Raw genomic sequence first — 13,409 nt, 5'->3', positions numbered from 1 at the left:
TTAAGTAATACACCAAAAATTACGAGTTTGATTGTTTTTGTTTGAGTGCCTTTCTAGTTTGCTCTTTTAAAAGTATGGTTTCATTACAATTGTGAATAATTGAATTACACAATCCTTTTCTAATTAAATAAAACTATAGAAGATCATTGAAACTTACAATAGCTCTTAATCTCTAAACATTATACTAAAAAAAATCATAAAAAGGCAAGAACAATACAAGACATTCGTATATACAAACCTTTTCTAAAATTGGTTAGAATATGCAGAATTGCTCAGTTTTCTATGAATCTACAAATTCATTAAAACGGATAAAAAGGGTATAAAATAAACACAAAATCAAAAAGGGTTATCAATGTCCAGAGATCAGGGTGCATACCATCTTTATAATATATATGAGCGTAGCTCAATAGGTCCTAGCTCTTATGTCACCTTTGGGTGGGTGTGCATGGAAAATATGTCTCTTTAACAAAGTTGATCAATGATCGTATCAGTATATATAATCAAAATAACATGACAAAATACTAATCAAATATATATCATTTTGACCTACGGCTTTATAGGCTAAGATCTTTCTTTAGTTCATCCACCTCTAAATGCTGGACTCATGGCTACAAAAGCATGTGTTAAAATGTTAAAAAGTGTCAGTCAGTTGTAGCGGTGAAATGGTAGGGACCGTTATAGAACGGAGGAAGGATCAAATAGAAAGCCTTATTTTAGTAAGAAATGTAAGAACCAATAAGAATAAAGTAAATGAAAAATAATAATTAAATTAAAAAGGGTGAGATTGTAAAATACAATCTCTTTAAATTCCTGCAATCAAGCACAGCCCGTTACAATATTTTCCACGATCTTCATATGCTAGTAATCAGGTATGGAAAATCAATGTATTATTTTTATCACTCTTCCACAATCTCTTACGCTAACAATCAGAGGTTGCAAATCACTGATTTTTTTAGTCTACAATAACATTATAAGAAAGGAGTTTAGTTCATTCAACATTCAGGGTTTTTAACAATTGAAATGGATAATCCGGTTGAACCAGGTAAATATCTGTTCTTATCAATCTTTTATTGTTGTATTGATTTGCTAGCATAAAGGTTATAGTGCACAAAAACCTTCATTTATCGATAACCAGTTTTTTATTTTGTTAGTTTTAGGGTTTATGAATTTTCTTACAACAAACATACGATTCATATTGTTGTCTACATAAAGGTTATGGTGTTGTTGTGCCTAAATAGTAATTGATTTCATTACTTTAGGGTTTCTGATTAGTTTTTCATGAAACATAGTCATAAACATGTTGTTGCCCCTGTTGCATGTACCTTATACTTGTGTTTTTTTGGAAGATTGTTATTCTTGAAGTAATCACTAAAATTCCCTGAAAATTTAGGTTGAGTTGTGTAGCGACCATGTGCTGTTTTGTAGCGGGAAACTGTAAACGAACTGAAAAAACACATGTGTGTTATTTGGTACCTCTTCAGCGTGTTGTTATTGCAATTGTAATAACTAGTATGTGTGTTATTTGGTACCTCTTCAGCGTGTTGTTATTGCAACTGTAATAACTAGTATGAAAACATTTAGGTTTGTTTAGAGATTACTACTAACGTACCATATTAGGTGTGTTAGTGTTGTATTTTATTTTGATACGCTACATAATTATATTTTTACAGATCCATATGTCGAGCAAGACGCCAATGACAACTATGGTGTTGGTATCGTTCGAACATCACCTAGGTCTGGTATGAAGTATTATACTCTTGATGTCCCGCTTTCTAAAAGGCCACAGATGGGAATGATTTTTCAAACCGTTGATCAAGCTCTTGCATTCTATGTTAACTATGCCAAACTGGGTGGTTTCACGGTTCGGATGACTACACAATCAACCAAACATGGTTTGATAACCTTAAAATATTTTGTTTGTTCAAAAGAAGGGTATAAAACTTTTACTGAAGTTGATAGTTTGAATGACCCGGAGGTTTTAGATCCTACCAAGCAACGTCGTAACATACCCTCTATTCGAACCGGATGTCATGCACATTTGAAGGTTTCCCTTACGGATAACAACACCTACATGGTTTATGCCTTTCTGGAAGAACATAACATCCACTAATCGATGCTTTAGATTATCAGTTTACGCGTGCTGCTAGAAAACTTACATACGTAAAACAAGAATTGATTATGAGCTTATCGAAAATGAATATATGACCTGTAAAGGCCTTTAATTTCATGAGAACACATTACGGTGGTTTTGAAGAGGTTGGTGCCACTGCTAATGATTGTAAGAACTTCAAAAGGAATATTAGCCAATATATTGGTAAGTATGATGCCCAAATGGTTGTTCAGAGATTAATGGATAAAAAGGAGTATCTACCAGATTTTTCATATGAATACACTACTGGTGATGAGGGTAAGCTTGCTGGTCTTTTTTGAGCGGACGAAGATATGAAACGTAATTACATTATGTTTGGGGATGTAGTGTCTTTTGACTCAACTTTTCGTTCAAACAAGTATGTTTTCCAACCTTTTTTTTTTCTGTTATCACTATTATTATTTTTTAGGTCTCTGCTGATATTCACTTACTCTTTCTACAGGTATGATATGGTCTTTGTTCCATTTACTGGCATTGACAACCACCATCGCAATATAACTTTTGGTGCGGCATTGTTTGCATCCGAGACTACGGACTCGTATAAGTGGTTGTTACAAGTTTTTAAGAATTCGATGGGCAGGGAGCCTCGTGTTGTTGTCACCGACCAAGATTCGGCTATGAAAAATTCCATCCAACAAGTCTTTACTAATTCGAGACACCGGTTGTGCATGTGGCACATTATGCGGAAACTTGCAGAAAAGGTTACTAATTTTATTAAGCACTTTGTACTATATATGTTTTACATAATCAACTAGCTTTGTTTTTAATGTCAGGTTGGGAAGACTTTGGCAAAAGATAAAACCTTCAAAAGGAGGATTTGTGACATTGTATGGACGGATTTTATTGAACCTGCTCAGTTTGAAGCTGAATGGATGAAGATCATGCTGGATTTTAATTTAGCGGGACACAAATGGTTGACTGATATGTTCTCTGTGAGGAGTGATTGGATTCCCGCTTTTTACCGTCATGAACCTATGTCGGGCCTCATGCGAACAACTTCACGGTCCGAGAGTGAGAACCATTTTTTTGGTCAAGTGTCTAACAGCAGCCTAACGCTGGTTGAGTTCCTAACTCATTTCGAAACTGCAATAGAATACCAAAGATACAAACACCAAAAGAATGACCATGACACCCGAGACACGAATCCTGATTTTATCAGCAATCTTGAGATCGAGAGAGATGCAAATAGGATATAAACAAGAAATATTTTCAATGATGTACAAGAAGAAATTCATTGTTCTATTCATAGATGTGGGTCTATGGCCGTCTCTCAAGTTGGTGATTTTACTAAATTTTCCATAAAGGACAAAGATGTTACTGGAAATGTTTTTTTTGAGGTACACTTCATCTTAACATGTATATACATTTTATTAAACCATATTCATATCGACGACATTAACTTAGTGTTGTTATCATAACGTTATTTTCTTTCTTTTTTTTAGGTATACTTTAGAGAGTCTGACATGGTGGTCACGTGTAGTTGTCATTGGTTTGAGCAATATGGTTTATTATGTCGACATATATTTTATGTGCTTAACTTTTGCGAAGTTAAAGTCTTCCCAAAAAACTATGTTCTGAGGCGCTGGACAAGGGAAGTTGTGCCTAAATCATCCATGCGGTTACCCAATAAGAACGAAAAACTAAAAAAATGTTCAAGGTCCTCAGGGTGTTGTTCGTGACATTATGTTGGGTGTTGAATGTGTTGTTCAACGTTTAATAGGAAAAATGGATGAGCTAGCTTTGTTTAATAAATTTGTACAAGGCTACCTGGTTCAGGCAGATGAGTCTACATCAGCACCCCAATCCGAAGCCAACAACGACCGGATTGCCAATTTATTGGGAATTAACCAGCCTTCTGAAGACATTGTTCGTATTCCGGTTGGCATTAGAACTAAAGGTTGTATATCTAAGAAACGTTTCAAGTCAATTCGTGAACAAATAAGAACCAAACCACCACGAAAATCGAGGACATGCCAAATATGTGGGTCTGAAGAGCATGACAGGCGTAAATGCGACAAGCTTCCAACAAATTAATACATGTCCTTTATCATTTACTATTGTGCTTTGTTTTACTTTCGTTGTGTCATACAACATTAGTGGTTTATGGTTTTGTCTTTTGTGGTTTTTAATACTACTAGGTGTTATCACGTTTTTTTGCTTTTAACTACACTGCTTATTCATGTGTTGTTATAGGACTTGTTACACATCTCAACAGTTTACCTCATCTTCTCATTGTCTTATTATATACGACAATATATAATGTCATGATGGGCTTTTTCGTTAACTTCAATTGATGTTGGACCACTTTAATTTCTTCATATTTCTGTCCACAAAGTCTACCCACGGGTCAACGCTCAGTTGCAGTTCGATCAATTTCGATACTGAAATTGTGTTGCTGCATTTTCTGTGGCATAATTTATATGTGTTTCTATCTTGTCATGTGTTGCATTGGTTCCTCTTATTGATATTATCGCATCGTATATTTTAAATCTTCAAACTCTAATCTTATTGTTTTGTTTTATGAAACGTGTCGGTCGACCGTCATCGTCTTGTTAATCTTTCATATTCACAACTTGCCAGACTTTTAAAGTGGTTAGCGCACTACTGATCAAACATTAAACACCAGTTTCAAGTACGTGTCGGTTTTCGTTGTGCCGATTTGGACTCCTCTAAAACCTCATTTTTTGTGTTTTTAGCGACTATGCAACTTACAATCCCTGAAGAACTTACTACTCTCAACGTAGTAACATTGCCATTATTTACCACCAGAATGATATTCGTCCCAAACATACAGTCCTCTTCCAACCACACACCCACTTTAAACAAACCCATTTACACATTAACAAAAAATACCAACTTACCAACTACTTAATCCATTCAAAGCATACCAGATACATTAAACTGAGTTACGCAAACCAATACCAAAACAAAGCATTCAAACATAAATTATTAAAAGTCATACATAATCCATACGATACGGATTTAGAAAACATCAACAAAACACAAATTCCCAAAAACACTTACTAAAGGTCTTATGATAAAACAACCCATTGAATCAGAGCGCACTTTCAACCCTGTGATATATCCTGTCAAACACACCTTCATCCAGCTTTTCTTTCTGAACAGCGTCCAGCTTAGCATACTCACAAGCTTCCTTTCTCACTTCATCCCTCCAAATGTTAACATCAGCTAGCAACATCTTTGACAAATACTTCAATCTCAGATCGTTAAGCTGTCTTTTCTGCAGTTCCGACTCAGGCGCCAAACCAGTATACTAGTTTTTCAATTGCTTACCCTTGTATGTTTCCATGTGTCTCATTGCAAACATGCCACAATCGACAATATTATTCAGCGTCCTCCAGCCCATCTTCAGCCGTGTTCGTTTACTACTTCTAAGTGTTTCCGCAATTGGATGTTGTATCTCCGCTAGGTAATCAGACAAGGTGTGTTGCTGTTGAAATACACACAGATTCACCATGTATCAAGTTATGAAAGACTTATACGAATGCAATTGTAAGAAAAAAAATTACCATGATTGGTGGTTGTTTTGAATCAAACTCTTCATCACCACCAAGGTTGTCTAGCACCTCCACTTTGGCGCTTTTCATATTGAAACACATCACATAGAAATGTTTCGCATGCAGAATTGGAATAAACATCAACTCATATTCTTCTATGCTATCCCGCCCTGCATCTTTCAAACAATTTTCCATATTGGTCCTGAACACATCAAGTCTATCCTTGTTTGAAACGTTCTCATTAAGCTCCTCCACAGTCTGGTACAAGGTAACATAATACACACTTAATGATTCTAGCAACAATAAAACTTCCAAAAACACACCTACATTTATTTTAACAACATACATCCTCAAACATGGAACGAGTAGTTAGAGCCATACCAGCATGTTTGGAGTACAAAAGAATCTTGGCGGGTCGTATCTATTCCAAAACTTATCCTCAGCGTTCAGTAGCGATGCCCAAGCTTGTAACACACTAACATGAACAGATATCCCCGGATACAAGCTCTCAAACGAAACTCTTGGAACAACAGCACCTTCTTTTGTTTGAAACACAAAATTCCTTCATAACATAAAGGAAATGTGGTTATTCAGTTCCAGCACATAACCACTACCAAACAAAATTACGCATCTACCATTCATCCTTATTCGAAGCAAATATGGAGCACGCAACATTATCCTTCGCTTAACATCCAACATGACCTTCTTGTTCGCATAAGGCGATCTCATATTGTCTGGCAGATTTACTTCACGCGCTGGTCGTTTTTCATGTCCTTGAATAGGTACATCTACTTGCACATTGTAGGGAATCGGACAAACTGGAGTTGACGGTGTTGTTTTATCCTACACCATACACTTATTATAATCCGTTTACACACGAGGAAAGTAAGCCATAACTGCATATAATAAAATTATACTAACCTGGTACTCAATAGGCGTGAGTTGTGACATCATAAGGTCAAAGGAGGGCCGGTCAACGGGCGGTGTAGTCTTGAATTTCTTACCACTTTTAAGTGCATTCATTTCTACTTCGTTAACGTGCTCAACCAATGAGCAACTAACTTGTGTGGTCTCAAACATTGGGTTTTTTTCAGCCTCGCTCACCAGATCTTTTTCTTTAGACAGTGTATCTCCGACCTTGACACCGTCGCCGCCTGTGCTGCTCTCGTGTTTGTTTGCATACCTGGTCAACCTTGACTCCCATTTGAGTTTTGCTTGTCTAACACCTTCCTCACCCTCATACTTACTTATTGCTTCTTTTATTATCTCCTCTACATAATCAACAAAATCGTCAAATTGAATAATTTTCGCTTCAATTAAACCTCCCATTCCTTACAAAAACATTTAAGGTTTACAAATTAAACACCTAAACCATCACGTAACAAAAGCTATCAGCTAAAAAAAACTACAAATAATTTTACCTTCGCATTTTGGGATTTAACCAGTCGGACACACATGGAGGCGTTTTCTCACTGTACCCAAGCTCTATCACGTTCTCCGCTTCTTGTGTCGCTATGCCGTTACCTTCATCTGTGCTCATTGAAAACATTCCATCATTAGCATCACAAGCTGTTATATAAATCCTCTCTTCATCTGCAGGGTCATCAACTACTCCATCTTTGTTACCCCCAATGTTGTTACCTTCCATCGTCTTGCCTTTTGTTTTCTTCAGCCAACTTCTAAAACGTGTACCATCGTTTTCTACATCACTATGCAGTTTTTAGAAGGTCGGAATGTCATAGTGTTGTAGAGCCGGTAAAATTGAATGTGTCTCCTTACCTTTATCATGCGCGTATACCAGCTGCCAATCCCAACAAAGCATTAGAGACACATAATACTATCATAGAAACACAAAATATTGGATACACTTACCGCTAGCAGTGTTAACAGGCCATGGTAATGCTCTCTCCCATTCCAGTCCCTTCTCATTCTCTTCAAACATGTTATCAAATAGCTACACCAATCGAAACTCTTTATATCCACCTTCGTGTGCATCCATTTCACAAACCTCAAGTTCACCTTCGATTCTTTGGTACATGATCCCATCACGGTATTAAATGCTATCAAAAAGTTCAGTTGGAACAACCTAACTGTGTTTGAAGACCTCATCATTCGTTTGACCTCACCAATAGTTTTCAGACCCCTATTACTTCCAAACTGTGCCATCCATTCTCTAATAACAGGTTCCTTCAAATTCGTTTTATTTGTTTCCATTACAATATTCTTCCCCCATGGGAATCCCGAGTACGTCTTTCACCATCTCCTTTGTTATTTGTATTTTATGTGTACCAACGTTCACACTATTGGTTACATGATCATAGTTAGTCAACAACCAATACCCTAGCTTCGTTGGAACCTGTGATATTTTCAATAACCAAACTGATCCAAATCCCATCTTCTCAACTTCTTTCCATTGCTCCACCGTTAAACAATCAATTATCACGCAAAGGTTTATCAACGGATTCCTGACCCGAATTAGTTTATCAAACACGGCGGTGTAAGGTACTTCTTTCGGTCCAACAACCGTTTCCACTCTTTCTTGTACAACCTCTTTTCTCCTCTTCATTGGAGTTTGGAAGTCATCATCTGAATCATTAGCAGAAACCGCGACACGTTTCTTTCCTGGTTGAGTCAACAACACATTAACACCGACCTAAATATCTCACAACTTACGCTTTGTTGGTTCAATTACATTCTTTTCAAACACAACACTAACCTTTTCTAGCAGATCTCCCATTGTCATCTCCATCAATATTTCGTTTCTTTGATTTTGAAGATCCAACATCCACCACACTTCCCGTGGCACCTACAATTTACCCAAATACACAGAATATCAACTTATAGTGCTCATCTCAATCTGCATACACAAATTACTAACACGCACCTGTTTTTGGCATTTTGTTTGTGGTTTTTGATCAAACACCCTTCGCACATCGCGCTACTAGTACAAAATCAAACAGCACACGAGAAAATGACTTATAAGGTTATGTTCACATAACAATACATCAACGGTATTAAGAAACGCAAAAACAAACACGCACCTGTTCTGGCCTTCCGGTTCATGCTAACCGATCTCCCATTGTCATCTCCATCAACATTTCGTTTCTTTGATTTTGAAGATCCAACATCCACCACACTTCCCGTGGCACCTACAATTTACCCAAATACACAGATTATCAACTTATAGTGCTCATCTCAATCTGCATAATCAAATTACTAACACGTACCTGTTTTTGGCTTTTTGTTTGTCGTTTTTGATCCAACACCCTTCACACATTGCGCTACTACTACAAAATCAAACAGCACACGAGAAAATGACTTATAAGGTTATGTTCACATAACAATACATCAACGGTCTTAAGAAACCCAAACACAAACACGCACCTGTTCTGGCCTTCCGGTTCATGCTAACCGATCCTACATTTATGACTCCCATCCCTGTTTTTGTTACCGAATGTTTTCTGCACACCCGAATCCCTGAAACAACACCACGAATTACTATCAACAACATGTTTGCTTAATCTATAACTATGTCACACGTGTTATAACCATGTATCAAACATCACATACCTTCGTCTTCCCTTGTCAAGTCAACCGGATTTGAAGTCGTGTTTGTGAATTTGCTAAATGACGACATCAACGCTATCCTATCACTTTTCCTCCTGATTGCTGAATAATTTTTAACGCAAATGTCATAAACCAGTAAACTCACATCAAGCAAATTAAAACAATACACAAACACTGATTGACATCACAACGACAACCAAACACACTTTCACATTACAACCTAAGCACAACTTACCACATCCTATTTTTACATCACCTAAACTACTAGGTTGCAACTAACCAAACCATCGGCGAATAAACCACAAACATGCACACCACACCACAGACCTAACCATCAAATATACCAACACCAAAAAACAACCCCCGGTCCCCTTCCCCCCCATACCATGCCCTAACAAACACAACCACTCACCCCTAACACCCACCTGACAAAAAATATCAAACAATATACAAAAATAGCACACACAACATCTAACAAACAACACCAAATTATCAAACACCAAACGTTGCTCTAACCAACACAACCACTCACCCCTAACACCCACCCGACCAAATTCTCAAAAACACTACACTCAGACAACACACACAGCGGCTGCCACACACAACCCCAAATACCCAAAACGCAACAAAACCTGACAAACAACACCAACCGAACCAGCGCACTTCACAGACCAGCACTATCGCACGACCTCCCAAGACACAACTCACCTACACAACACTATCCAAAAACCCTAACGACTAGAAAGCACAACAACACCAGCAACCACAAATTAAATCCATAAGCAAGACCTGCAAAACCTAACGACACCAAATGCATTCACATAAACAAAACCTAGATTACCCGATTAACCTATCAGTTTTTTGTCACATATTCAAATTCAATGCGTGCTTGCGGTGTTGGTGCCACCGGCATACAACAACTACACTAATTTAACTGGAAATTAAGAAAGCAATAAAAAATTAGGGTTTCTTTATTCCTCCTTACGAAGGCAGCACCATAAACTTACTTGTTGCAATCCCGTCAATGATCTTGAATTGCCTCACTTTTATCCTCAATTGTGTTGTTCTTAGGTGGAGTGAAATCAGGATGAACAGATTTTGGTAAGTCAGACTGTAAGGATGACCCACGTTAAGCCCCTATATACGCACTATCCAATTTAAATAACAACACGGTATTACCTTTTTGCCCCTTCTCAACCGTTTATACAAAACAAAACATTTTGTGTTGGATGGAACAATCCCAGTCGTTGGATATAACAATACACGGTTGTGATTTATTCCTACGATTCCTACCCAACACTCATTTTCTACAGTATCCAAACTCAAATATAAAAACAATATTTTACTAAGATGGAACTAGATTAGTGTCTCGTATAACATATGATTAATGTCTTGTGTAACATATGCATGAAAGGACGGACATATAGTATTAGAAGGGGTAGCCTCCGCTATCCCTCAACTTTTCGTCGATAGTGTAAAAAATAAAATGTTCTGTCAGTTTTTGACTTACACTACCCCTGAAAAATAATAATGTTACGGCTATGTATTTTAAGTCCAACCAATTAAAAAGTTCAACAAAAAAAAGTCCAAACAAAATATAAAGCCTAGACATATTAAACACATTAACGAGGGGTGTTCAAGAAATATGAAATCCGAAAAAAACCGAAATCCGAACAGATTCCGAAGCCGAAAAAACCGATCTGAATTCTTATTCGGATATTCGGACTAGATCAATCTGAATATCCGAATAACTAATTCGGGTTCGGATCAGATTTGGATATGGAATTTTAAAATTCGGATTGTTCGGATTATTCGGATATCCGTTTAATCCGAATAAAAAACATGTTTTAGTGCTATTTTCCAGTTTGGTATATGTATTTCTTGAATTTTGAACTTTAAATTTGTGTTCAAGAGTAATTCGTATTTTCTGGTTTGTATGTTTATTGTGATTCTAAACTATTAAATGTTAGGAACAAAAAATTAGGAAACTTTTTAGGTTTGTTTCAAATTATTTGGATATTATCCGAATCCGATCCGAATTGAATTCGGATAGATTCGGATCGGATAGGAATAATTCGAATCAGATCGGATTTCGGGTAGGGTCCTAAAATTTTTAAAATCCTAATAAACTGAATAATCTGTTATCCTATCCAATGAACAGCCTTTAAAAAAACACTCTTTAACTGTTAAAATAATAAACAACAACATTCACTCCACCACCGTATCACCAACCTGACCCATTTTTGACCCCACCACTCCGACACTCCACCAGTTACCACCAGGTCCGCCCTCCTCTTTTGGTCATTAGAACTCCGGTCACCACTCAAGCACTTACCACCATTGTTCGACTCTACTTAGTGCTCAATATAGGTATTCTTACTTATAACTAAAATTATAATTGTTTATGTAAATGCATTGTAAATTTGAAATTATTTATTGACAATTGAATGACTGATTATGGTTTATTAGATTATTGGATAATATAAACTGGAAAATGGAATTTATTAGTGATTTAGGTATTATGTCTAACTTGGAACTGATTAGGGATTTAGGGTTTACGTGTAAATTAGAATTGATTTTGGGTTTATGGTTTGAATTTTGTTTAGGGAACTTGGAAAATGAGTAAACAAAGTCTTATCAACAATCTTTTTAAATGAAAAAGAGAAGAAAATGACAATATCGGTCCAACACCAAGTTCAAATATTCATACTCCAAGTTCAAATATGGTAATCAAAGAAACCGAAAAAATGTCATTACCAACTGATGTAACAACTCGGATTTTCCACATATTATTTTGTAAACCAATACCCGACCCGCTTCTATGTTCTGGAAATTGTTATCCGTAAAATATCGCGTCTATCGAGTTAATATTATTTTATGAATATTTGTTATTATAATTATTTAAAACAACTTTCAAACATATACATTTTTTACCCTAAAATATACTTTAACCCTATTTTGTTTCCAAAATCATAGTAGATGAACTAAACAACAAATCTGGAATTTATAATATTATTATCCATTAACCCAATAACCCAAACCCTTATACCCGTACCCGATGACCCGTTTGATTGCTTGAACCCAATGTTGTAAAAGTAGGATTACAAGGCCGAGTACTCTCCGAGTACTCGCTACAAGGTATGTCGCCGAGGCGCCTTTCTGTATATCTGCCAAGTTACTAAAAATCGGTCAAATGTGGTCAACCTCAACCAGAACCATATCTTATCGGTGAACTTGGACCGATTTTGACTCAAAAAAATAAAACAAAATTCGTATTTCAATAATATTAACGAACAAATATCATTTTTTATTAATGATTAGTAATTTTTAGAATATTTTATTATTTAAAAATGTATTTCTTTTATTTATATTGATATTCACCTATTTTTTTATAAACATTAGTAAACTTTTATATTTGACATATACATAATATCCAAAAATTAATTTTCTTTATATTTATAATATCCGAGTACTCTCCGAGTACTCCCCGAGTACTCCGAGTACACCCAACTCCTCAACCGGCCGCCTAGGGTCCGCCTAGCGACTTTTGCAACATTGCTTGAACCTTAAGTCTAGTTATAATCTTGGAATTTATTAGTGTATCTAGATCTTCTTACCTAATCAAGCTCCACCGACGGTGTGAATTAGGAAATTAGTATCTCGTCGATACGAATTGGCTTTATACAAACCTTTCATTAGGCATAAATCATATTATTCATCTTTAGATCAATATAATGTAATTAAATTCGTCTGAATCATCCTTATACCAACGCAAACATAACCCCCAATATTAATTGGATTCACGTAACTTGCTGGTACATGTTCTTCATCGCTTTATTGCCGGAACTGTATTGATCAATTAACCATCGTATAACCGTTGTTAAAGGTAATTAATTATATAGTTATGTTCGTCAATGAATCATCTTCGTTAACCCTAAAGTTAATTACACGATAAATTAACAGAATGAACGATTGATTGATCTAGGGTTCTTAGCCTATCTGGTTATATCGTTGTCTGGTTAATAATATTTTGTTTGTGTGTTTAAACCATCTAGCACCCTAGCCCAGTTGTCTAGGGTGGATTACGTTTAAGGCTCTGGTGGTTGGAGGCGCTGGTTAGAGCCACCCAGCCCGTTTTTGGCTTCTTTTTTTGTAATAAATTCAATTAAGCATAT

General features: G+C 36.3%; 3 protein-coding genes and 1 pseudogene across 3 annotated transcripts; 1 reads left to right on the top strand and 3 right to left on the bottom strand.

Annotated features, from left to right (window-relative positions):
• Positions 1-1,409: 1,409 nt before the first annotated feature.
• On the top strand, positions 1,410-4,183 carry LOC143569347 (protein FAR1-RELATED SEQUENCE 5-like; annotated as a pseudogene).
• Positions 4,184-5,423: 1,240 nt separating this feature from the next.
• On the bottom strand, positions 5,424-6,346 carry LOC143569345 (uncharacterized). The gene is made up of 4 exons (XM_077055289.1): positions 6,303-6,346; positions 6,049-6,229; positions 5,680-5,925; positions 5,424-5,600 (listed from the first exon to the last, which is right to left on the bottom strand). Exons 2-4 carry the CDS (start codon positions 6,052-6,054, stop codon positions 5,424-5,426), a joined length of 429 nt encoding a protein of 142 aa, XP_076911404.1. The 5' UTR covers positions 6,055-6,229; positions 6,303-6,346.
• Positions 6,228-7,096, bottom strand: LOC143569344 (uncharacterized). The gene is made up of 2 exons (XM_077055288.1): positions 6,589-7,096; positions 6,228-6,510 (listed from the first exon to the last, which is right to left on the bottom strand). Exons 1-2 carry the CDS (start codon positions 6,994-6,996, stop codon positions 6,232-6,234), a joined length of 687 nt encoding a protein of 228 aa, XP_076911403.1. The 5' UTR covers positions 6,997-7,096; the 3' UTR covers positions 6,228-6,231.
• A 278-nt stretch (positions 7,097-7,374) lies between these two features.
• LOC143569346 (uncharacterized) lies at positions 7,375-9,178 on the bottom strand. Its single transcript, XM_077055291.1, has 5 exons — positions 9,052-9,178; positions 8,895-8,954; positions 8,709-8,816; positions 8,384-8,473; positions 7,375-8,289 (listed from the first exon to the last, which is right to left on the bottom strand). Exons 1-5 carry the CDS (start codon positions 9,176-9,178, stop codon positions 7,868-7,870), a joined length of 807 nt encoding a protein of 268 aa, XP_076911406.1. The 3' UTR covers positions 7,375-7,867.
• Positions 9,179-13,409: the final 4,231 nt, after the last annotated feature.

The sequence above is a fragment of the Bidens hawaiensis genome, unplaced genomic scaffold, assembly GCF_021521415.1.
Source record: "Bidens hawaiensis isolate Kalapana, Puna unplaced genomic scaffold, B.hawaiensis_p1.1 tig00024460_1, whole genome shotgun sequence".
Lineage (NCBI taxonomy): Eukaryota > Viridiplantae > Streptophyta > Magnoliopsida > Asterales > Asteraceae > Bidens > Bidens hawaiensis.
This window is presented reverse-complemented; position numbering and strand designations above follow the sequence as displayed.

What these genes read in the sequence shown, in the direction of transcription:
- LOC143569345 (XM_077055289.1), bottom strand. An exon ending in CAAAACAACCACCAATCATG is followed by an intron (nt 5,601 to 5,679) that starts GTAATTTTTTTT and finishes GTATTTCAACAG; the next exon opens with CAACACACCTTGTCTGATTA.
- LOC143569344 (XM_077055288.1), bottom strand. Translation starts at nt 6,996, where the DNA reads ATGGGAGGTTTAATTGAAGCGAAAATTATTCAATTTGACGATTTTGTT. An exon ending in TCACGCCTATTGAGTACCAG is followed by an intron (nt 6,511 to 6,588) that starts GTTAGTATAATT and finishes TGTATGGTGTAG; the next exon opens with GATAAAACAACACCGTCAAC.
- LOC143569346 (XM_077055291.1), bottom strand. Translation starts at nt 9,178, where the DNA reads ATGTTGTTGATAGTAATTCGTGGTGTTGTTTCAGGGATTCGGGTGTGC. An exon ending in GAACCGGAAGGCCAGAACAG is followed by an intron (nt 8,955 to 9,051) that starts GTGCGTGTTTGT and finishes TTGATTTTGTAG; the next exon opens with TAGTAGCGCAATGTGTGAAG. An exon ending in AAACAAAAAGCCAAAAACAG is followed by an intron (nt 8,817 to 8,894) that starts GTACGTGTTAGT and finishes GGTAAATTGTAG; the next exon opens with GTGCCACGGGAAGTGTGGTG.